This window comes from Tachyglossus aculeatus, chromosome 3 (genome assembly GCF_015852505.1).
Source record: "Tachyglossus aculeatus isolate mTacAcu1 chromosome 3, mTacAcu1.pri, whole genome shotgun sequence".
Taxonomy (NCBI): domain Eukaryota; kingdom Metazoa; phylum Chordata; class Mammalia; order Monotremata; family Tachyglossidae; genus Tachyglossus; species Tachyglossus aculeatus.
In genome coordinates this window covers 65,275,474-65,297,404 of record NC_052068.1, presented here as the reverse complement: position 1 = coordinate 65,297,404, position 21,931 = coordinate 65,275,474, and the positions used below count along the sequence as shown (strand labels likewise).

The 21,931-nt window shown below is 51.3% G+C and overlaps 2 protein-coding genes across 3 annotated transcripts in view; one reads left to right on the top strand and one right to left on the bottom strand.

The window, feature by feature from the left end:
• The window catches only part of CDH23 (cadherin related 23), a 425,144-nt gene that overhangs the window by 46,436 nt on the left and 356,777 nt on the right, over positions 1-21,931 (bottom strand). The gene's annotated exons all lie outside the window — the stretch shown is intronic.
• The window catches only part of VSIR (V-set immunoregulatory receptor), a 31,726-nt gene continuing 14,023 nt past the window's right edge, over positions 4,229-21,931 (top strand). The window contains exons 1-2 of the mRNA XM_038744226.1: positions 4,229-4,259; positions 5,176-5,558. Of these exons, the coding sequence (XP_038600154.1) occupies positions 5,477-5,558 (82 nt within the window). The 5' untranslated portion in view covers positions 4,229-4,259; positions 5,176-5,476. The remainder of the gene's footprint in view (positions 4,260-5,175; positions 5,559-21,931) is intronic.

Sequence of the window (21,931 nt, the reverse complement as noted above, 5' to 3'; positions counted from 1 at the left end):
ATTTGGGGAAACAGACATTAAGTAATTTACAGAGAAGAGAAAACAGTGTTCAAATAGTTGAGTATGCAAAACGACATGCACTAAAGTACAATAGTAAGTTGTAGAAGCAGCACGGGCTTAGGTGGCTAGAGCATGGGCCTGGGAATCAGCAGAACCTAGCTTCTAACCTTGGTTCCCTCCCTTGTTTGCTGTGTGACCTTGAGCAAGTCACTTCACCTCTCAGTGCCTCAGTTACCTCATTTTTAAAATGGATATTAAGTCAGGGAGCCCAATATGGGACAGTGACTGTGCCCAACCTGATTAATTATATTTACCTCAGCTCTTAATATATAGCACCTAGCACATAGCAAGTGTTAAATGAATGCCATAAAAAAGTAATAATAATAATAGCATTTATTAAGTACTTACTATGTGCAAAGCACTTTTCTAAGTGCTGGGGAGGTTACAACATGATGAGGTTGTCCCATGGGGGCTCACAGTCTTCATCCCCATTTTACAGATGAGGGAACTGAAGCCCAGAGAAGTTCAGTGACTTGCCCAAAGTCACACAGCTAAGTGGCAGAGGTGGGATTTGAACCCATGACCTCTGACTCCAAAGCCTGTGCTCTTTCCACTGAGCCACGCTGCTTCTCTAGTAGTGAATGCAAAAGTGCTGAGGGGATAAGTAGGGAGAATATGGCCTCAATGAATTGGAAAAAGCTTCCTGGAGGAGGTGGGATTTCAGAAGGGTTTTGAAGACAGAGAGAACTGTGGTTTGGTAGATTCTAAGGGGAAGAGACGGTGCAGTTAGGAGGAAGGATGCGAATAAGGGACCATTGGTATGAGAGTTGAGAATGAAGTATGGAAAAGAGAGGCTGGGAAGAATGGAGAGTGTGTGCTGGGAAATAGCAGGGCAGAAGTGGGCAAGTAAGAGGGAGAGAGCTGTCAGGATAAAGCCAGTGTCAGAAGTTCCTGCTTGAAGAGAAAATGAATGGGTAACCACTGAAGGTTTTTGAGAAGGGGAGAGATGGGTGTGGAATTATGTTTTAGCAAGATGATCTGAGCAGGAGTGAAGTGAATACAAAGTGCTGAACATACCATGGGTACGAGTGAGAGAATAGATATCCATAATAATCTCAAGGGAAGAAATAAATCAACACAAATAAACAAAAAAGATGGCATGCTTGGGAAGAGGAGGCATTCAAGGAAGACATCCTGAAGAAGGTGGATTTTTTGGGAGAGCTGAGAGGAGAAGGCTGAGAAGCAGCGTGACCTCATGGATAGAATAGAGCATGGGCCTGGAAGTCAGAAGGACCCGGGTTCAAATCCCAGCTCCTTCATTTCTCTGCTGTGTGACCTTAGGCAAGTCACTTAACTTATCTGGGCCTCGGTTACATCATCTGTAAAATGGGGATTAAGACTTTGAGCCCCACGTGGGTCATGAACTATGTCCAATCTGAGTAATTTATATCCACTCCAGCACTTAGTAGAGTGCCTGGCACATAGTAAGCATCCAAGAATTACCACCAAAAAACAAAATAAAAGAGAGGGTTTTCCAGGTCAGCCTAAAAGGCTTTCATTGCTCTTCATTTGCCTGCCTCGCTGGGTAAGGAGGAAGTTTGACATCAGATATAGTACATTTCAAGGACAGGACTGATCTTAGGGGTCTTTCCCTTCCCTGCCATCAGGACCCTCTCCTCCTGGGAGGCCTGGCCAGCTCAGAGGCCCCTTCAGCCCTACTTGGCAATTTGCCAATCCACCCAGATGCTCCAGGTCAATATAGGGGCAGTCCCTGCTGTCACTTACCATGACAGGTGAGTTTTAGCTGATGGAGCCAGTAGTTTTTGGGTGGCTGGGAATTTGGCCCAGCTTCCTCTATCCTGCACCCCTACACCTCATATTTCTTGCTCTGGTGTGGGCATCAGTGGAACCTGAGTCTACCAGGTCATGCCCAGCTCTTGCTCTGGTGGACTCAGATCACTTCTCTTGCCTGCCAATAACCTGGGGAGGTGGGCAGAGGCAGGTCAGTAAGGGGAGAGGAAGGAGGGAGAGAGCAGGTGGCCAGGTCAGACAGGGCTGTGCTCTGAAAGAGGGTGGGATGGCTAGAAGGCTTGGCCCAGGGAGGCAGAAAAAGTGAGAGCGAGGCTCAGTAAGGGGTGAGCCCCTCCACCTCTATGGCTCCAGCAGTGACCAGTAAAGATGGTTCATCACCAGGACCCTTGGGGGCTACCCTGCTCCAGGTTCTCTGGAGGGTCAATCCTGATGGAGGCAGGGCCTCTGCCCTAGTCTTCCCCCAGGCCTGGGGGCTCAGAACCCATTACTGCCCAGGCCTGGCATGCTGCTCCTTCAGGTGCCCTGGAATTGAGCAACAGTCACATGATTTCTCAGAGGCTTGGGCAATCTTCCACCCTGCCCCCCGACTGTACCCATGCTTCCCAGCAGTGCTGTATCTTCATCCTGTGGTGCAATCCCAGGATGCTCTGTGACCTGGCCCTCCTCCTCCCCTCCTCATACCTCGGCTTCCCGCAGCTGGTCCAGCCTGGTTTGGGACCCCTCTCTTCACTTCCCAGCTTCACTACCTGGGGCTGAATAGGTTACACTGAGCCCCCTTCCTTTCTGCCTCACCATGGGTAGACAACTCAGAAGCAGCAGTGCTTGTCACCTTCCCTCCTCATGTTGCCCCTCTGCAAACAAGCACAACAGGCTCTCCAGCTGGGGGGACATTGGGCGGCCATGACCTCATCTAGTGGTCCTGGCTGGGGACACCAGGAAGACTCTCCCTGGCTCATTGTAGGCAGGGAATGTGTGTGCTTATTGTTACATCGTACTCTCCCAAGTGCTTAATACAGAGCTCTGCACACAGTAAGCGCTCAATAAATATGACTGACTGACTCACTGCTACACAGCTGTGGCCCACACATTCCAGTCCAGGGCCTTGTCCAGACTCATGGGATGCCACACAGGCTGGAAAACTCTTTATCCGAGAACAGGCCTCAATTCAGTCCTGGTTTTCCCATTCAACCGCAGAGTTAGGAGGGAGAGGGAGTCCCAGTTTCCAGCATTCAGGGAAATAGGGATTGGAGGTGGCCAATTGGCATTTATTAAAGCACGTACTATATGCCAGGCACTGTACTGAGTGCTGGGATAGATGCAAGCTAATCAGATTAGACACACTCCACATGGGGCTCATAGGCTTAATCCTTATTTTACAGATGAGGTCACACAGCAGACAAGCGGGGAGTTGGGTTTAGAACCCAGATCCTTCTGACTTATGGGCCCAAGCTCTATCTAGTACGCCAAACTGCTTCTTTCTGGTTCCCAGAAGCTCCAAGATCACCAATCCTAGCTGAACAAATCCCTCTGGGGCTCCATCTGGGCCCAATGTTAAAGCTACTTCCCTCACGTGGTGGCCACTGGAGACTCTGGTGTAGGCCAGCCCCAAAGGAACAGGTGCCTGTTACCTGCACACCGAGGTACACTGCTAAGTGATGCACCCCCAGAGTTATATTAATCAGGGCCTTGTATGGAAATCTGCAGATCCCTGAACTTTAATCTGGGAGGCCCCCGGCTCTGCCTTCACTTGCTCCAGTCAGTCATTTGTATTTATTGAGTGCTTACTGTGTGCAGAGCGCTGTACTAAGCACTTGGGAGGGTACAATGTAAAAATAAACAAATTCCCCACCCACAGTGGGCTTATAGTCTAGAGGGAGAGACAGACATTAATATAAATACATAAATATAGATATACAGAAGCAGCATGGTGTAGTGGATAGAGCACAGGCCTACAAGTCAGAAGGTGATGGGTTCAAATCGCAGCTCTGCCACTCATCTGCTGCATGACCTTGGGCAAATCACTTCACTTCTCGGTGCCTCAGGGACCTCATCCATAAAATGTGGATTGAGGCTGTAAGCCCCACCTGGAACAGGGACTGTGTTCAACCTAAGTTGCTTGTATCCACCCCAGCGCTTAGAAGAGTGTCTGGAACATAATAAGCACTTAACAAATACCATAACTATTATTATTATCAAGTTCTGTGGGTCTGGGAGGAGGGATGAATACAGGGAACAAATCAGGGCGACTCAGAAGGGAGTGGGAAAAGAGGAAGGGACAACTTAGTCAGAGAAGTCCTCTTGGAGGAGATGTGGCTTTAATAAGGCTTTGAAGAGGGGAAGAATAATTGTCTGTCAGATATGAAGAGGGCATTTGGGATGGGTTATTGTGGGAGAGTAGTGAGGTGAGATAGGAGGGAACAAGGTGACTGAGTGCTTTAAAGCCAATGGTGAGGAGTTTCTGTTTGATGCAGAGGTGGATGGGCAACCACTGGAATTTCTTGAGGAGGGGGGAATCATGGCATGAATGTTTTTGTAGAAAAATGATCCAGGCAGCAGAGTGAAGTATAGATTGGAGTAGGGAGAGACAGGAGGCAGGGAGGTCAGCAAGGAGGCTGATACAGTAATTAAGGTGGGAGAGAATAAGCGATTGGATTAAAGTGGTAGCAGTTTGGATGGAGAGGAAAGGGCAGATTTTAGCGATGTTGCGAAGGTCAAACGGGCAGGGTTAAGTGATGGATTGGATACGTGGGTTGAATGAGAGAGGAGTCAAGGATAATGCCAAGGTTATGGGCTTGTTAGACAGATGAATTGTGGTCCCGTCTACAGTGATGGAAAAGTCTGGGGGAGGACAAGTTTCACGTGGGAAGATGAGAAGTTCTGTTTTAGACATGTTAATTTCGAGGTGACCACAGAACATCCACGTTGAGATGTCTTGAAGGCAGGAGGAATGTGAAGCTGCAGAGAGGGAGAGAGATCAGGGCTGGAGATGTGGATTTGGGAATCAACCGCGTTAGAGGAAGTAGTTGAAGCCATGGGAGTGAATGAACTCTCCAAGGGAGTGGGTGTAGATGGAGAATAGAAAGGGATCCAGAACTGAACCTTGAGGGACCCCCACAGGTAGGGAATGGGGGGTGGAGGAAGAGTCCACCAAAGAGACTGAGAATGAGCTGCCAGAAAGATAGGAGAGGTAGGAGAGGAGAGTGCCAGTGAAGCCGAGGTTCAGAAGGGGATGTGGCGTCTCTCTCTCTCTCTCTCTCTCTCTCTCTCTGTGTGTCTCTCTGTCTTTGTCTCCGTCTGTGTCTCTCTCCCCGGACTGTAAGCCACTCGGGGCTCCGGCTTTACACTTTTCTCTCTGCTCCCTAGCGGTGTCGCTGTAATCTCTCCAGCCGCGGCTGGTCCGGAGGCTTCAGTCTCTCGGCAAGGCAGTCTGCCCACAAGCCCTCGCCGTGTCGAGTGCCCGCTGACTCTCCGCTCCGCCCCAGCTCCAGAAAATCCTCTCCAAGCTCCAGAATCCGGGCGCCAAGATCCAAGTTCCTGGCTCCGGGCGCCGTGCCCCGGGATACGCCCTGCTCCAGGCTCCGCTCTCTGAGCTTCGGGGTCCGGAGTCCCCGGCTTTCCCTCCTGCTGGGGCACCGGCTGGGCCCGGTCTCCTGAGTCCTCTGAGATGGGTGTCCGCCCCGCGGGGGGCGGGCGGCGCTGCCGGACCCTGTTCCTGCTGCTGGCTCTCAGCTGGGCCTCCTTCCCAGGTAGGTTCCTCCTGGTACTCGCCTTTTTTGGAGGGGCCTCTTTTGGAGGTGCCCTGCTCGCGTTGGACCGGGGTGGGAAGGGGATTGGGGGCTGGGGTCCCCTCCACTCCCCTCCCGGGGTCGCCCAAGAGAGGTGGCTCTTGCAGAGGTAGATGTCCCTAGCTCTGCTGGGACCGGAGGAAGACCGGGAGAGAGGGAGGGGGAGACTGCTGTTGCTTTTCAAAGTTTCCCTGCTCTGATTTGGGGCTGGGGCCTCCTTTCCCAGGGTCGCCCAGGAGAGGTGGCTCTTGCAGAGGTAGATGTCCCTGGCTCTGCTGGGACAGGAGGAAGACAGGGAAAGAGGGAGGGAGAAGACTGCTGTTGCTTTTCAAAGTTTCCCTGCTCTGGTCCAGACCTCTCATCTTCGGGTCCTGTCCATCCTGAGGAAGATGGGGGGCGGCCTCTCTCCCCGAGTAGAGTGGGGTAGGGGGTGCCCAAAGGCAGAGAAGCAGGAGGGGGGAAGGGACCCCAGAGGGAAGGGAGGGAGATCCCTCACTTTGTTTCAGGTGGGCGAACTCAGGGACCGTGGGGAGGGCTTGTTCGGACGCGCTGCATTTCTCCCCACCTATCGGAGAGAGGGGATGTGGGAACCGCGGGTGGGTGGGCGGGGCAGGGAGGGCACGCGTGCCAACGGTGCCGTTGGGAGGACAGGATTAGGAAATTGGCACTGAAATTAACCTGGAGGAGGTGGGATTTTTGAGGGTGGGGAAGGCCTTTGCAGGAGAACAAGAATAACTCTTATAATAATGATGGTATTTGTTATGCGCTTACTATGTGACAAGCACTGTTTTAAGCGCTGGGGTAGATACAAGGTAATCAGGTTTTCCCACGTGGGGCTCACAGTCTTAATCCCCATTTTACCGATGAGGTCACTGAGGCATAGAGAAGTTAAGCAGCTTGCCCAAGGTCACACAGTGGACAAGTGGCGGAGCGGGATTAGAACCCTTGTCCTCTGACTCCCCAGCCCGTGCTCTGGCCGCTAAACCGCGCTGCTTTATAAATAATAAATAATGATGGCATTTGTTAAGCGCTTACTAAGTGCAAAGTACTGTTCTAAGCGCGGGGGAAGGTACAAGGTGATCAGGTTGTCCCACGTGGGGCTCACAGTCCTAATCCCAATTTTACAGATGAGGGAACTGAGGCCCAGAGAAGTTAAGTGACTTGCCCAAAGTTGCGCAGCTAAGTGGCAGAGCTGGGATTCGAACCCATGACCTCTATTCGATGAGTTTACTACGTGCCAATCACTGTTCATTCAATCGTATTCATTTGATCGTATTTACTGAGCGCATACTATATGCAGAGCATTGTACTAAGCTCTTGGAAAGTACAATAAAGCAATAGAGACAATCCATACGTACAACGGGTTTACAGTCTAGAGAGCGCTGGGGGAGTTGCAAGGTAATCAAGTTGTCCCACGGGGGTCTCATAGTCTTAATCCCCATTTTACAGATGAGGTAATTGAGGCACAGTGAAGTTAAGTGACTTGCCCAAAGTCACACAGCTGACAATTGATGGAGTTGGGATTTGAACTCATGACCTCTGACTCCAAAGCCCTTGCTCTTTCCACTGAACCACGCTGCTTCTCCAAAAATATGACAATCTCAGATGTCAACCATTAGCCATTAATAATGATGGGATTTATTAAGTGCTTACTATGTGCAAAGCACTGTTCTAAGCGCTGGGGAGGTTACAAAGTGATCAGGTTGTCCCACAGGGGGCTCACAGGCTTAATCCCCATTTTACAGATGAGGTAACTGAGGCACAGAGAAGTTAAGTGACTTGTCCAATGTCACACAGCTGACATTTGGCAGTCAGGATTTGAACCCATGACCTCTGACTCCAAAGCCCGTGCTCTTTCCACCGAGCTAAGGTGACTCATGCGATGGGTTCTGACGGGGCTCCTGGGGCGGGGCCGAGGCCGGCCCGGCTTCTTTTGTGTTTAAAAGGACCACTCTCCCGTTTCTGTTTAAGTGGCTTCTCCACCCACTCCTTGAGATGTCAGGAAATGTCTCTGCCTCACAAGCAGCTGGGCTCTTGCCTCGGGCTGGAGGAGGTTGTAGACTAATATCCTGCAGAAGAGGGGGCAGAGTCCCACCTTTCTCTGCTAGAGGCTGAGGGGCCTCCCTCCCTGTGCCCTCATCCTAGCGGGGACCCTGGGGGAAGAGAGGAAATGAATGAGAGAGAGAGAGAGAGAGAGAGAGAGAGAGAGAGAGAGAGAGAGAGAGAGAGAAAGAGAGAGAGAGAGAGAGAGAGAGAGGAGAGAAGAGAGCGAGCTGAATGAACAGCACCTCACCCAGCTCTGGAAGAGGAAGTGATGGGGAAGGAGTTCCTGCTTTATCGAGGCCCAGAGAGCCCCCGGATAGGGGAAGGTGAGAAGGGAGCTGCAGGGCTAGGAGGGTGAATTGAGATAGCCAGGGCTCAGACGTGAAGACCCTGGAGGCGGGGGCCACACTGGCATCCCTGTCTCATTCCTTGTGAGGAAGCCTGTCTTCTAGACTGTAAGTTCGTTGTGGGCAGGGAAAGTGTCTACCAACTTTGTATTGTACTCTGCTAAGTGCTTAGTACAGTGCTCTGCACACAGGAAGCACTCAAAAAATACCATTGATTGGCTGACCGGGCTGTACTTTGCAGAGAGCAGGGGCTGAGAAGTATTACCGCTACCGTTCCCTGCCTGGGGGGGAACCATAGGATGGGAGGGGTCCTAATGGGGGCAGAAGGTGTGGAAACAGTGTGAGGAGAAGCAATTAAGTATGGTACCTGTTAAATGCTTACTCTGTGTCAAACACTGTTCTAAACATTGAGATGGAAACAAGATAATCGAATTGGACAGAGTCCCTGTCCCACAGTCTCACAGTCTAAGTAGGAAGGTGCAGGATTGAATCCGCATTTTACAGGTAAGGAAACTGAGGCATAGAGAAGCAAAGTGACTTGTCCAAGGTGACACGGCTGACCAGTTGGGGAGCCGGGATTAGAACGCAAGTCCTCTGACTCTCAGGCCCGTGTTCTTTTCACTTGGCCACACTTCTTTTGAGTAGGGAGCTGGGGACCTGGATCCTGAAGTCTTTGGGGATGGAGGGGACCGCCCCGCAACCTGACGGGAGCTCATCCTTCCCTCCAGGAGGTCCTCTCACTGAGCCCCTCCTGTCTCTGAAGCCCTTTCTAGCTACCAACAACTTGCCCAGATTCCCTCCTGCCTCCTCCCTCCAGCTTTAGGGGCTAATCCCAGCCAGGAAAATAGAGCTGGGGAAAAGCCATTTAATTGAATATGGGGCACGGGGGAGGCATGGCATTGAGCGCCATACCCTGCCCTAGACCGTCCGCCACCTGCAGGGTATCCAGCACTGGAAGAGAGTTGGTCCCTTGGAAGTCTCTCGGCCTCCAGGAGCCTTTCCCCTGCCCAGCAGACTCCACCTCTACATTCTCCTTGCCCCCCTCCACCTCCTCTCACCTCCAGGAATAAATCAAACAGATACTCCATCCAGATGAGAGGGTGTGCCTTGCACTGCCTGCTTGGGACCTGGTGGTGAGAGGGCACCTGGTGGGAAGGGAAAGGAGTCCCCTTCTTATCTGGCCTGAGGTATGGAAACAGGTCACTGCTGCAGATGGCAGACACTAGCAGGGTGTTATCATGCTGCCTGCCCCAAGGGCCTCTGGAAAGAAAAGCAGTCAGAGGAGAGGATGCCAATGTCCCTGGGTTGGGACCCTGTGTCACACATTCAAGGCTGGGCACACTCAGGGCGGGGGCTCACCCACACTGAACCAGTGGGTTTGGACTGGGCTCAATCTAACACACTCTTCCCTCTCTGCAGCCACCATCTCCAAACCCACTGCTCAGCTATGTTGTGGGGTGAGGGGCACGGAGACCAGATACCCAGTTCAGAATTCCTCTGGGCACAGCTAGCATTTCTTCCACTGCTTAAGGGGGCCAAGCTCCCTTGTAGGTGTTGCCCTGCCACATTATCACCTTCCCCTAAAACTGGGGATTTAGTTGGACCAAACTCCAAATTTGACCATGAGTGACGGGCTCAGGTTCAGGAGGGCCAGGGCTGGATCGGACTGACCTTTCCAAAACTTGACCTGGGAGGTCAGTCTTCTACTGTGGCCTCCCCCTTGTGTGCCAAGCAGCATGCTAAAAACTGGGGTAGATGCAAATTAATATATTAATTTCATTATTTATATTAATGTCTGTCTCCCCCTCTAGACTTTAAGCTTGTTGTGGACAGGGAATGTCTACCAAGTCTGTTATATTGAACTCTCCCAAGCACTTAGTACAGTGCTCTGCCCACAGTAAGTGCTCAATAAATATGATTGGTTGAGTGATTAATTGATAATCAGGTTGAACAAAGTTCCTGTGCCATGGGGCTCAAAGTCTAAGGGAAAGGGAAAACAGGTTATGGAATCCCTATTTTACAGATGGGGAAAACATGGTAGGAGAAGTTTAGTGATTTGCCCAAGGTCACACAAGCCAGCAAGTGGCAGAACCAGGTCTCCCAGTTCCATGTGGGTTTCACTAGGCACACTGCTTCCCTTATGATGAGGATTTTGCCCGGAAGGAGTGGGTAGTTGCAGGGCGGAGGCTGAGTCCACACTGGGTGCACAAGTGGCTTTTTGCGATTGTTCCAGCAGCTCCCTGGGGCAGTGGCTGCAGAGGCAGGTGGAAATACCATGTGTGTGCAGCGTTGCCAAAACCAGAAGGGAATTGCTGGCTGTGGACATGGAGAGGGCTGGACTTGGCCATCAGTGGTGGTCAGACCCAAGGTGCTATGGACAGAGGAAGACTAGATTTGGCCATCCTTGGAGGCCAGGCCTGAGGTGCTGTGGACACAGGGAGGGCTGGATTTGGTCATCCCTGAGGGCTAGGCCCAAGGCACCATGGACAAGGGGAGGGCTGCACTTGGCCATCCTTGGGGGCTGAGCCTCCAAGGACACAGAGAGGACTGGTCTCAGCTACGGGTTGGAGTTGGGCCCAAGGTGGACTAGTTGACCTGCCCTGGAGAGATGATAGTGTAGGGGAGCAATGTGGGGACTGGTATGGCCACATCATTTGTGGGTATAAGAGGCATAGGCCAGATGTGCAGTGCTTGGAGATTTGTATGTCCTGCACATTTGCTAGTTCCCCTTTCTCCAGTCCAATCCCTGGATAGAAAGGAGGAAGGAGATGTCCGGACACCCAGACCAGGGGCTTCCGACACTGAAGCCCCTGGTCAGTCATCCACTAAGCATCCACAGTGCTAGGAGAAGGAGTTTGGACTAGCAGAAAGAGGATGGTTCTGGGAGTCAGAGGACCTGGGTTCTAATCCCGGGTCCGTCACTTGTCTGCTCTGAGACCCTGAGCAAGTCATTTAACTTCTCTGTACCTCAGTTAACTCATCTGTAAAATGGGGATTAAAGTTGTGAGCCCCATGTGGGTCATGGATTTTGTCCAATCTATCTTGTATCTACCCCAGGGCTTAGTAAAGTATCTGGTACAAAGTATGTGTTTAACAAATATCATAAGAAAATAGGGGGAAGAGAGGCCTAAGACATGGATTTTCTCTCCCTCTGGTGTTCCCATTCTGAGATTGGCATGATCTGAGCTGGCAGTGCCATGGGTGGCAGCCAAGAGGATTCTGGGTCTTTGACGCCTTGCTTGTCTGCTCACTTTGGGACTTTCTTCTCCAGCCTCCACTCCACACCATTTCCAAATCCCCAGGCCACTGAGAAGCCCTCAGGGTGACCACATCCCCACATCTCCGCCCCTGACTTGCCACATCTCCTCTTACACCATCTGGCAGCATCCCTTTTGGGCTGGAGTTACCTAACTGTTTATTTGCACAAGGCCTCAGCTGTGGGTTTGGATGAGGTGTTAAGAAACTTGAGGTAATGGAGAGGTGGAAAACACCAAATCCCACCATTGGGGGTGGAGGTCAGTACCGTATCCCACTACTCCGGAGGTTGAGGGGGGTAGGTCTGTCTCTGTGAGGAAGCTTCCCACACAATCTCCAGCAACTCTCATGGCAGGCCAGGGAAGAGGCGGTCCTGATGGAGGGCAGGCAGGGCTGGGCCCGACGGACTCCTTAGGCCTCTTCTCCCAAGCCCCAAGGCCTGACTATGGCTTGGGCCCCACAAGGCATTAGAAGGGGAAGGCGTCCAGGACCCAGGAAGAACAGAAAGCAGGTCAGGCTTAACAAATACCATTATTATTATTATTATTGTTGTTGTTATTTTTCTCTTTTTGCCTCAGTTTCTTCATCTGTAAATTGGGGATTTAATTCATGTTTTCCTTTCTACTTAGACTGTGAGCTCCAAATGTCTAACTTGATGATCTTGGATTTACACCAATGCTTAGTATAGTGCTTGGCACATAGTAAGTGCTTCACAAACACCACAGTGATGATGATTCTTATTGGGTTCTCAGGGGATCCCAGCTGTAGTGGTGTACCAATAGATGAGCTGTTCCCTAGGGCTCCCAAAGTGTCAGTGGCCTCAAGTGGAGGGTCAGGTCAAGTTTCCAGATAAAGGCCATACTAGGTATTGGCTTGTCTTTCCCTACCCAGCACTCAGGTACAGGAAGATACGAGTGGTTCTATTTGAAAAGCAGATTCTGGTTGGCTTTGCTTCATCTCCACTGAGGACAGATGAGGAAAGTGGACAAAACTGCAGCAAGAGAGAGGTTGATTAGATAGATGGAGGAACTTCCTACAGCGAAGGCGATCAGGAGCATCGGAACCGGCCACATCGGGGGATTGTGGAATCAACCCTCTTGATTGGCTGAGAATCAGTTGGGTGTGAGGCAGAGGCCTGGATAGGATGACCTCCATCTGAAGTGTGGGGCTTTTTGCCCTGCCCTGTGGTGTGGGTGGGAGGAGGTTGAAAGTGCCAGGTGTTTCTCACCTCTCCTAGTTTCCTGGGAAGCAGCATGGTGAAGTGGATGAAGCAAGGGCCTGCGAGTCAGAAGATCATGGGTTCTAATCCTGGCTCTACCACTTGTCTGCTGGGTGACTTTGGGCAAGTCAGTTCTCTTCTCTGGGCCTCAAGTTACCTCATCTATAAAACAGGGATTGAGACTGTGAGCCCCATGTGGGACAGGGACTGTGTCCAACCTGTTTTGCTTGAATCCATCTAGCACTTAGTACAGTGCCTGGCACATAGTAAGCGCTTAACAAATACCATAATTATTATTATTACTATCCCTGGGTACCAGGCCAGGCTCCCATCAGGACCCAAGCATCCGAATACTGGAACCATCGCTGGCAGCAACCCTGTCCCTGGATTTGGGGCCAGAGAACCAGAGAGCCGGACAGATCTCTCCCACGACAGCCATGGCTGGGCCCGGGGGTGTCGCTGTTCTGAGTCCAGGCCAGACGGGAATGGCTTAGCCAGGATCATGAACTTGAGTCCATGGAAGAAGTCTCTGCCAGGGGCCCGGATGCCAAACACTGATCCAGCCCTGAAGAGGGGAATGGGCACTCAAGATGACGATGATGATGATGGCAATTGTTAAGTGCTTACTATGTGCAAAGCACTGTTCTAAGCACTGGGGAGGATATAAGGTGATCAGGTTGTCCTATTTGGGGCTCACAGTCTTAATCCCCATTTTACAGATGAGGTAACTGAGGCACAGAGAAGTTAAGTGACTTGCCCAAAGTCACACAGCTGACAAGCAGCAGAGCTGGGATTAGAACCCATGACCTCTGACTCCAAAGTCTGTGCTCTTTCCACTGAGCCACGCTGCTTCTCTGGGCCCTGGGATGGGCTGTCCCCTCCAGAAACAGGATGTGCCTGAGAGGTTGGTGGTCATGGAAGGGAGAAGGGTGTTTAATGGTGCTGGATGAAGGAAGGTCCTTCAAAACCAGCCTCAAGCCCCCTATGTCCCCCCCGCCCCCTACACTAGGCAATCGGGAGCCCATTAGTCAGAGCTCCCACCAATCCTCACCTTGCTTCTCCTGGGCTGGACTGGACCTCACCTGCCAGCATGGCTGGGCAGAAGCGGAAATTGAACCCCGGCCCCAGGGATTGGGGCAGAGAGGCTCTTGAGAGAAGACCCCCTTCTGGACTCATCAGCCACTCCCTCAGAGTACGGAGCTCCGGGGACCCCAGGACTCATGGCAAGGGAGAGGGAGCCTGAGGAGAGCCGAGGGGTGAGAGGGCCAGAGGGCAAGACCTTCACCCAGGCATCTCTTGAGGGAGAAGACTCAATTAAGAAATCCCACGGACCCTTTTCCAAGGTGTTGGAAGTGCGGCTTCCTCCAATACAGCCTGGGCTTCCCTTTCCCCAGCTCCTCCTGGGCCCCCAATGTGAATGGGTTACTTCCTCCCGGAGGGGATATCAATAAACACATCTGAGATTCCCTTTGTCCTCCGCCTTGCATAAGCTGGTTGGCCCTCCTGCTGCTGCCCAGGGGACAGCCCTGGCTGAGACCCCCGCCTCAGCCAGCCGGGATCAGCAAAAGTGGACACTAGCAATGTTCTGGACTAGCAGAGTCAGGGACAACAGCTCCAGGGACAAATCACCTTCTCTCTCTCTGGCTGTGGCTCTGGCTCCGGGCAGCAACCCGGATTTCTTTGATCGGGGGCATCAGCGTCCCCTTGATCCCTAAACAGATTGAATACTGGATTAGGGTTTGGAAAATTAGGTTTCCCAGACCTGCCCCTGAATCACTCCATGACCTTTGGCTTATCGCTGGGCCTCCATATCCCTATCTTGCAGCCCGGTGAGGATGGGTGGTGGGAGGATCTGATGCCATTGTAACCCATTGGACATCGAAATGGTTGAGTGGGAGACATGGTGGAATCTCCCCTTGGAAGGTTCTTGTCAAGACAGGGTTGTCCTCAAAGTGGGATCTTCTGGAATGGTCTGGCCTGGGCTGTCAGGACAAATGTCAATCTAATACAGATGCCCCAAGAACCCAGCCTTGGACTGTTCCATGGGCTTTTTGAAGCCTCTCTCTCTGCTCCCTGCAGCTCCTAATAATAATAAGAATAATAATGGTATTTTGTAAGTGCTTACTTTATGCCAGGCACTGCACTAAGTGCTGGGATGGATACAAGCAAATCGAGGTGGACACAGTCCCTGTCCTTTGTGGGGTTCGTAGTTTCCAACCCCATTTTACAGATGAGGTAACTGAAGCACGGAGAAGTGAAATGACTTACCCAAAGTCACACAGCTGACAAGTGGCAAAGCTGGGATTAGAACCCATGACTTTCTGACTCCCAAGCTCATGCTCTATCCATTATCCCATGCTGGATGGAGGAGGCAGTGACAGCACTTGCACCCAGGCCAATTGGCGTGGAGGGTTCCACTTCATTCCCATTGCACAGAGCAGAACACTGAGGCCCAGGGCAAGCATGTGTTTCACCAAGTTAGGAAGAAACAATGGGGCTTGGCCCCAGAACTGAAACCAAAACCAAAAGGTTTCCTTAGTTACTCTAGTAGAAGTTGTTGTTGTAGTAGTAGTAGTAATTGTAGTATTTGTTGTGCTCCTACTGGGTCTAATGCACTTTACTAAAAATAGGGAAAATATAACAGATGCAAAGGAACACCCCATTATAATTAAGGTATTTGTTAAGTGCTTCCTAAATGCCATGCACTGGGGTAGACACAAGATAATCAGGTTGGACAGAATCCCAATCCCAACATGGGATTCACAGTCTTAGTGGGAGGGAGAACAGGATTTGAATCTCCATTTTACAGATGATACTGAGGCACAGATAAATTAAGGGACTTGCCCTAGGTTAAACAGCAGGCAAGTTCCCCACTATTCTGTAATTCCCATTCATTGAGGGCAGGGAATGTGTCTGTTTATTGTTCTATTGTACTGTCTTGAGCACTTAGTACAGTGCTCTGCACACAGTAAGTGCCCAATAAGTATGATTTACTCACTGACTGACAGATAAGTGGCAGAGGCAGGATTTAAAACCCAGGTCCTCTGATTCCCAGGTCCTCGCTCTACCCACTAGGCTATGCTGCTTCTTTTATACAGCTGACTTGCAGATAAGGTCAAGAAAGCCATCAGCCTGTTTGCCTGTTAAATGTTCACCCATAAGAAAGCTGATGGGGCCCAGAACAGACCTTCTGGTAGAGACATAATTAACATGGCCAGGCTGGAGAGGCTACCAGTTGGGTGGGTAGCACTCGCAGGGAATTGGTGGGCCTGGTCCTTTTTGGCTAGCAGGTGTTGGCTAACACTCCTCAGAACAGGCTGGAGAGCGGCCAACCTTGGGCCTGGCTTCTCAGCGTGGGGTGCTCTTCCTGCTGACATGATTTTCCTCTCCCCAGTCCAGTGCAGAGGCTGTTGCAGTGATGCAACAGACTCATCTGGGATCTCCCCAGTGAGCCCATTTCTCGGCAACATCAGAATGGGGACCAGGGGAGGAGACAGGAGGAGCACTGATGCCGGAGTTCAGGTCATGAGGCCCCGCTTGGTCCCCTCCCTCTGCCTGTAGAAGAAGGGATGGGAGGGTTGGGGGAGGAAAGGGTCCCCGACCTCTCGCTCTGCACCTCAAAACTTGATCAGAAGATGGGTGGGGCAATTAATGGAACTCCACGAGCCAGATCCAGCTTGTGTCGACTGCTACAGGGTCCGGGAACCAGACAAAACTTAGAACACTTACTTGCTGTCTTGAACCTGTGGGTCTCTGGCCCTTTAACTACCCACTGGTACTTTTTGGGGTCTCCCAGTCCAAGGCCACAGCTTTAGGCACCTGCTTCTCCCTGGAGCTTCCGGGGACAGGTGGAGAGAAGAGAGCTGAGACTCCCCTGGCACCTCCTCCCTCCCCACCCATTACCTGCTCGCTGATAACACCGACCTGACCTTCCTCTCTTGGGGGTTTCGAGAAAGTGAATTTGTCCAGGGAACCTTTTGGGGTGCACCATTGCCGACAGCCACCACCCTGAGGTCTACGGCCTCTGAGGCCCCCAGATTACCTTTGCTATCCTGAATTGTTCTCCTGGCTCCTGTCTTCCACCAGCTGAATGTATCTCTCTCTCTCTCTCTCTCTCTTCCTCTCTCCCTCCCCTCTATCTCCTCTCTCTCCCCTCTCTCTCACCAAGAGAGAACCTCGAGCTGGGCCCTCCCATAGCTCAGATAATGCACCGAGGCCAGGTGCTGAGGGAAATGCTGTGCTGGCAGTGCCCAGCTGCAGACAATAGAAAATACATCCACAAGGCTCTAATCTCACACCCATCCAGGTGACCTTGCCCCACGACGGGTCTGCATCTCTACCCCTGCCTGCTCCATCCTCCTCCCTGGGCTCTGGGGCTGGGTGGGCTGGCTGAGGGTTTGCTGCTCCCTTGGGTGATTTGAGGAGGGGCTCGCTGGCTGGCCGTGGGAGTGGTAAAAAACAGGATGTTTCTGTCGCTCAGAGCCCCTCGGGTGCCCCGCCCACGGAGGCATGCCCCCACCCCCCTCCCCACAACACTGGTTTGTCTTTCGAGGCCCCGAAAAAGCCCCTTCAGCCTCCCCAGATTCAATCCCAGGGTTTTATTCTCCTTTCTCTGAAAAGGGAAGAAGGCTGTTTGGGTGCTTTGCTTGAGGTGGAGGGGAGGTGGAGAAGGGGACATGCAATGACAGGATCAGGGGTCAGTCAGCCTCCAATCCACCCCCCAAGTTGGCTGCCCAGAATGCAGTTTCCTGCAGCCCCTCCCTTGGTTACCCTCCGTCCTGACTCTGCTCTTGGCTCTGCTGACTTTCCAGTGGGAGAAGAGGGAAGGTTTGGGCGGGATTCCTCCCAAGGTCGTGGCCCTACTATCCGGTCCCACCCTCTTTGGGGCATCTGGGTCCAGCTCTCTCATCTGGCTTTCAGTCCCTCCTCCTCCTCCTCCTCCCCTGCCCCGTCCCACCATCTCCCTGCTGGCTTCTCCCTGTTGTAATTTGCGGGAAACAGGGGTGGAGGGTTTCCTGCAGGCCATTAGGGCCGGGTCCTTCCATGAACACTTTAGAGAAAGAGGAGGAGAAGGAGGGGGAAATCAATCAGTCATTCAAGATATGTTTCCCACATCCTCAAAAAATTCCAGTGGTTGTCCATCCACCCTCTGCATCAAACTAAAACTCCTTACCATTGGCTTCAAAGCACACTCAATCCTCTTGCCCCTTCTTACCTCACCTCGCTACTCTCCTACTACAACCCATCCTGCACACTTCTCTCCTCTAATGCAAACTTTCTCACTATGCCTCCATCTAGCGTATCTCACCACTTGACCCCTTGCCCACATCCTGCCTCTGGTCTGGAATGCCCTCCCTCCTCGAATGCAACAGCTAATTCTTCTCTCTACCTTTAAAGCCTTACTGAAGGCCCATCTCCTCCGAGAGGCCTTACCTGACTAAACCCCCCTTTCCTCTTCTCCCTCTCCCTTCTGCATCACCCTGACTTGCTCCCTTTGTTCTTACCTGCGCCCAGCCCCACAACACTTATGTACATATCTGTAATTTATTTATTTATATTAACGTTTGTCTCTACCCCCTTAGACTGTAAGCTCATTGTGGGCAGGGAATATGTCTCTTTATTATTGTATTATACCCTCCCAGGAACTTAGTAGGGCGCTCTGCACACAGTAAGCGCTCAGTAAATACAATTGAATGAATGAATGGTACTTATTGAACACTTACTATGTGCAGAGCCCTGTACTAAGTGTTTGAGAGAGAGAATATAACAGAGTAAGCAGGCATGTTCCCTGCCCACACGAACCTACAGTCTAGAGAATGACGTTACAGTCTAGAGATATAGGCCCATTGTTGGAAAAATCACCACTCTCCTGGGCCTTGGAGGGACCCCCACTCCAGGGTGGGCCCCAGCTCCCAGCAGTAAGGATGAGCGATGGAACTTAGTACAGTACTTTGCACACTGTAAGTGCTCAATAAATATGATTGAATGAGTGAATGAACTGGATGAGAGGGAGAGGCTAGCTGGGTCTCCTCTTGGTGAAGTTTCAGGTACTTGGGGCAGTCAGTGGTCAGACCCTTCCTTCCCCTCCTGCTCCTCCTCCCCAAATCCCCACAGCCAGTGCTATGCTTTGTATGTCGTCCCTATCTCCAGTCATGGGTTTTCTCGAGCCCCAGGCTCCGGGCAGGTATTGGCACCAAGCTGCCATTGCAGGTTTCTGGTTACCCGGCCTTTGTGAGCTGACAGGACCGCTCCAGCAGGGAAGAGGGCTTCATTCCATGAAACACCATAGGATGCAAGCTCATTGTGGCCAGGAAATGTGTCTAACAATTCTGTTCTATTGTTATACTATACTCTCCCAAGCAGTTAGTACAGTCCTCTAATACAGTAAGCACTCAGTAAATATGATTATTTGATTGATTAGGGTGGGGGCCTGAAGGAGATGAGGAAAATCAAAGTGAGATTTGTGAGAAGCAGCGTGGTTGAGAAGCAGCGTGGTTCAGTGGAAAGAGCACGGGCTTTGAAGTCAGAGGTCATGGGTTCGAGTCCCGACTCTGCCACATATCTGCTGTGTGACCTTGGGCAAGTCACTTAACTTCTCTGAGCCTCAGTTACCCCATCTGTAAAATGGGGGTTAAGACTGTGAACCCCACGTGGGACAACTTGATCACCTTGTATCCCCCCAGCGCTTAGAACAGTGCTTTGCACATAGTAAGCGCTTAACAAATGCCAGTATTATTATTATTATTATTATTATTATTATTGTGACTAGAGCCCCGCATAGTCTGGGGAGGTCAGCCTGAGCCCCAGCCCCAGTTGCAGTGTCATTTGGGTGGGGTCTGAATAGATCAAGCGAGAACCCCATCTTGCTGGCCCCCGCCTTTCAGTTTGGGCTTGCTGCCGGCCAGAGGACTGCAGCTCTCAGCCCATAGTGTCCTGGCCTAGGAGATCTCAAGCACTGGTTGGACCCCAAGCTCAAATCCTCTTCCAACCCAGAGTGTCCGGACGTCTGACCACAAAGGCTTTTTTCCAGGCTTGCTGCCCTCCGGCCCCAGGCAGGTGCCAGTTGGTCAAGGTGGGATGCTGTGGACTCCGTACCTGGACTAAGGCATCAAAGGCTGCTGGGAGCTGCCCGTCTTGAGAGCTAGAATTGGTGGCCGGCCCTGGCTCTCTGCAGTGGACAGGAGGTGGCAGTGCCGCCCCGGGCAGTGCTGGAGGTCACACTGACCTCATTCATTCATTCAATCGTATTTATTGAGCGCTTACTGTGTGCAGAGCACTGTACTAAGTGCTTGGGAAGTACAAGTTGGCAACATATAGAGACGGTCCCCACCCAACAGTGGGCTCACAGTCTTCTAGACTGTAGGGAGCAGGTAGTGTCCTCTGACAGAGTAATGGCAACCCCAGCTGCCGAGGAGGATGTTGACTGGTGGGGGGCCCAATGCCCACACAGAGCCTGGCAGATTAGCAGGCTGGCCCAAGAGGGACTTGGCCCCCAGGTCTCTGATGATCGGACTGCCCCAAAGCAAGCATTTTAGGGCTGAACGCTGCCCTGGCTTTTAGTTTCCCCAAGAAGGAATGTTCCTTTAGAGAAGTAGCATGGCCTAGTGGATAGAGCACAGACCTGGGAGAAGGACCTGGGTTCGAATCCCAGATCCCCCACTTGTCTGCCGTGGACCTTGGGGAAGTCACTTCACTTCTCTGGGCCTCAGTTACCTCATCTCTAGAATGGGGATTCAATCATTCATTCAGTTGTATTTATTGAGTGCTTACTGTGTGCAGAGCACTGTACTAAGCGCTTGGGAAGTACAAGTTGGCAACATCTAGAGATGGTCCTTACCCAACAGTGGGTTCACAGGCTAGAAGGGGGAGACAGACAACAAAACAGACCATATTTACAAAATAAAATAAATAGAATAAATAGTCTTCTAGACTGTGAGCCCATTGTTGGGCAGGCACTGTCTCTCTATGTTGCCAACTTGTACTTCCCAAGCGCTTAGTACAGTGCTCTGCACACAGTAAGTGCTCAATAAATACGATTTAATGAATAAATATGTACAAGTAAAATAAATAGAGTAATAAATATGTACAAACATATATACATACATATAGGTGCTGTGGGGAGGGGAAGGGTGAGAGCAGCGTGGCTTAGTGGAAAGAGCCCGGGCTTTGGAGTCAGAGGTCATGGGTTCAAATCCCAGCTCTGCCAAGTGTCAGCTGTGTGACTTTGGGCAAGTCACTTTACTTCTCTGGGCCTCAGTTACCTCATCTGTAAAATGGGAATTAAAACTTTGAGCCCCCCATGGGACAACCTGATCACCTTGTAACCTTTCCAGTGCTTAGAACAGTGCTTTGCACATAGTAAGCGCTTAATAAATGCCATTATTATTATTATTAAGGCGGGGGGGATGGGGAGGGGGAGGAAGAGGAGAGGAAGGTGGGGGGGCACCTAGTCTGGATTCAGACTGGAGGCCCCATGTGGGAAAGGAACTGGGTCTAACCTGATTAATTTATATCTACCCCTGTGCTTGGTACAGTGCCTGGCACATAATAAGCACTTTAAAAAATACAATTAAAAAAAAAAGATGAGACAGTAAGCTGCTGCCATGGCCCAGAGGAAGACAGGTCCACCCAACTGGGCAGGATTTAGCTTATGGGCACCGCCTGGTGGACCATCCCCGGCTGAGAGAGTCCACAGTCCTGTGGCCAGAGGCTGGGGGCAAATCCTTAGTGAGAATCCTGCCTGGCCTTTGATCACTACATCAGAATGAGTTTGATTCTTCCAGAGCCAGAGGGAATCATGATCCTGGTTACAGGGACCAAACCAGTATTGCCATCAGTAATTTTGACTGTGCTGTTGACTGTGTCTACCCACTGGATGCCTAATGTGTGCTGGGCACTGTACTGGGCAACTATTGTGTGTCGAGCACTGTAATGGCAAGCTACTTTTTGTGGACCACTGTTGAACTGGGTACCTACAGTGTGCTGAGCACTGTGCTAGGAACCTAGTGTGTGCTGACCACTGAACTGGGCACTTACTGTATGCTGAGCACTGTACTACTACTGCTATTACTGCTGCTACTACTGCTACTACTACTACTACTAATAATTATAATACTTACAGCATTTGTTAAGCGCTTTTTATGTGCCAGCACTGTTCTAAGCACTGGAGTAGATACAAGGTGATTAGGTTGGAAACAGTCCCTGTCCCACTTGGGGTTCCCAATCTCAATCCCCATTTTACAGATAAAGTAACTGAGGCACAGAGAAGTGAAGTGACTTGCCCAGGGTCATACAGCAGACAAGCAGCAGAGCCAGAATTAGAACCCATGACTTTCTGACTCCCCCAGGCTGTGCTCTATCTACTAGGCCATGCTTCTTCTCAGTGTTGAGGCCTGAACTGGGCACCTACTATGAGATGAGCACTAGTGTGTGCCAACCACTGAACAGGGCATCTACTGTATGCTGAGCAC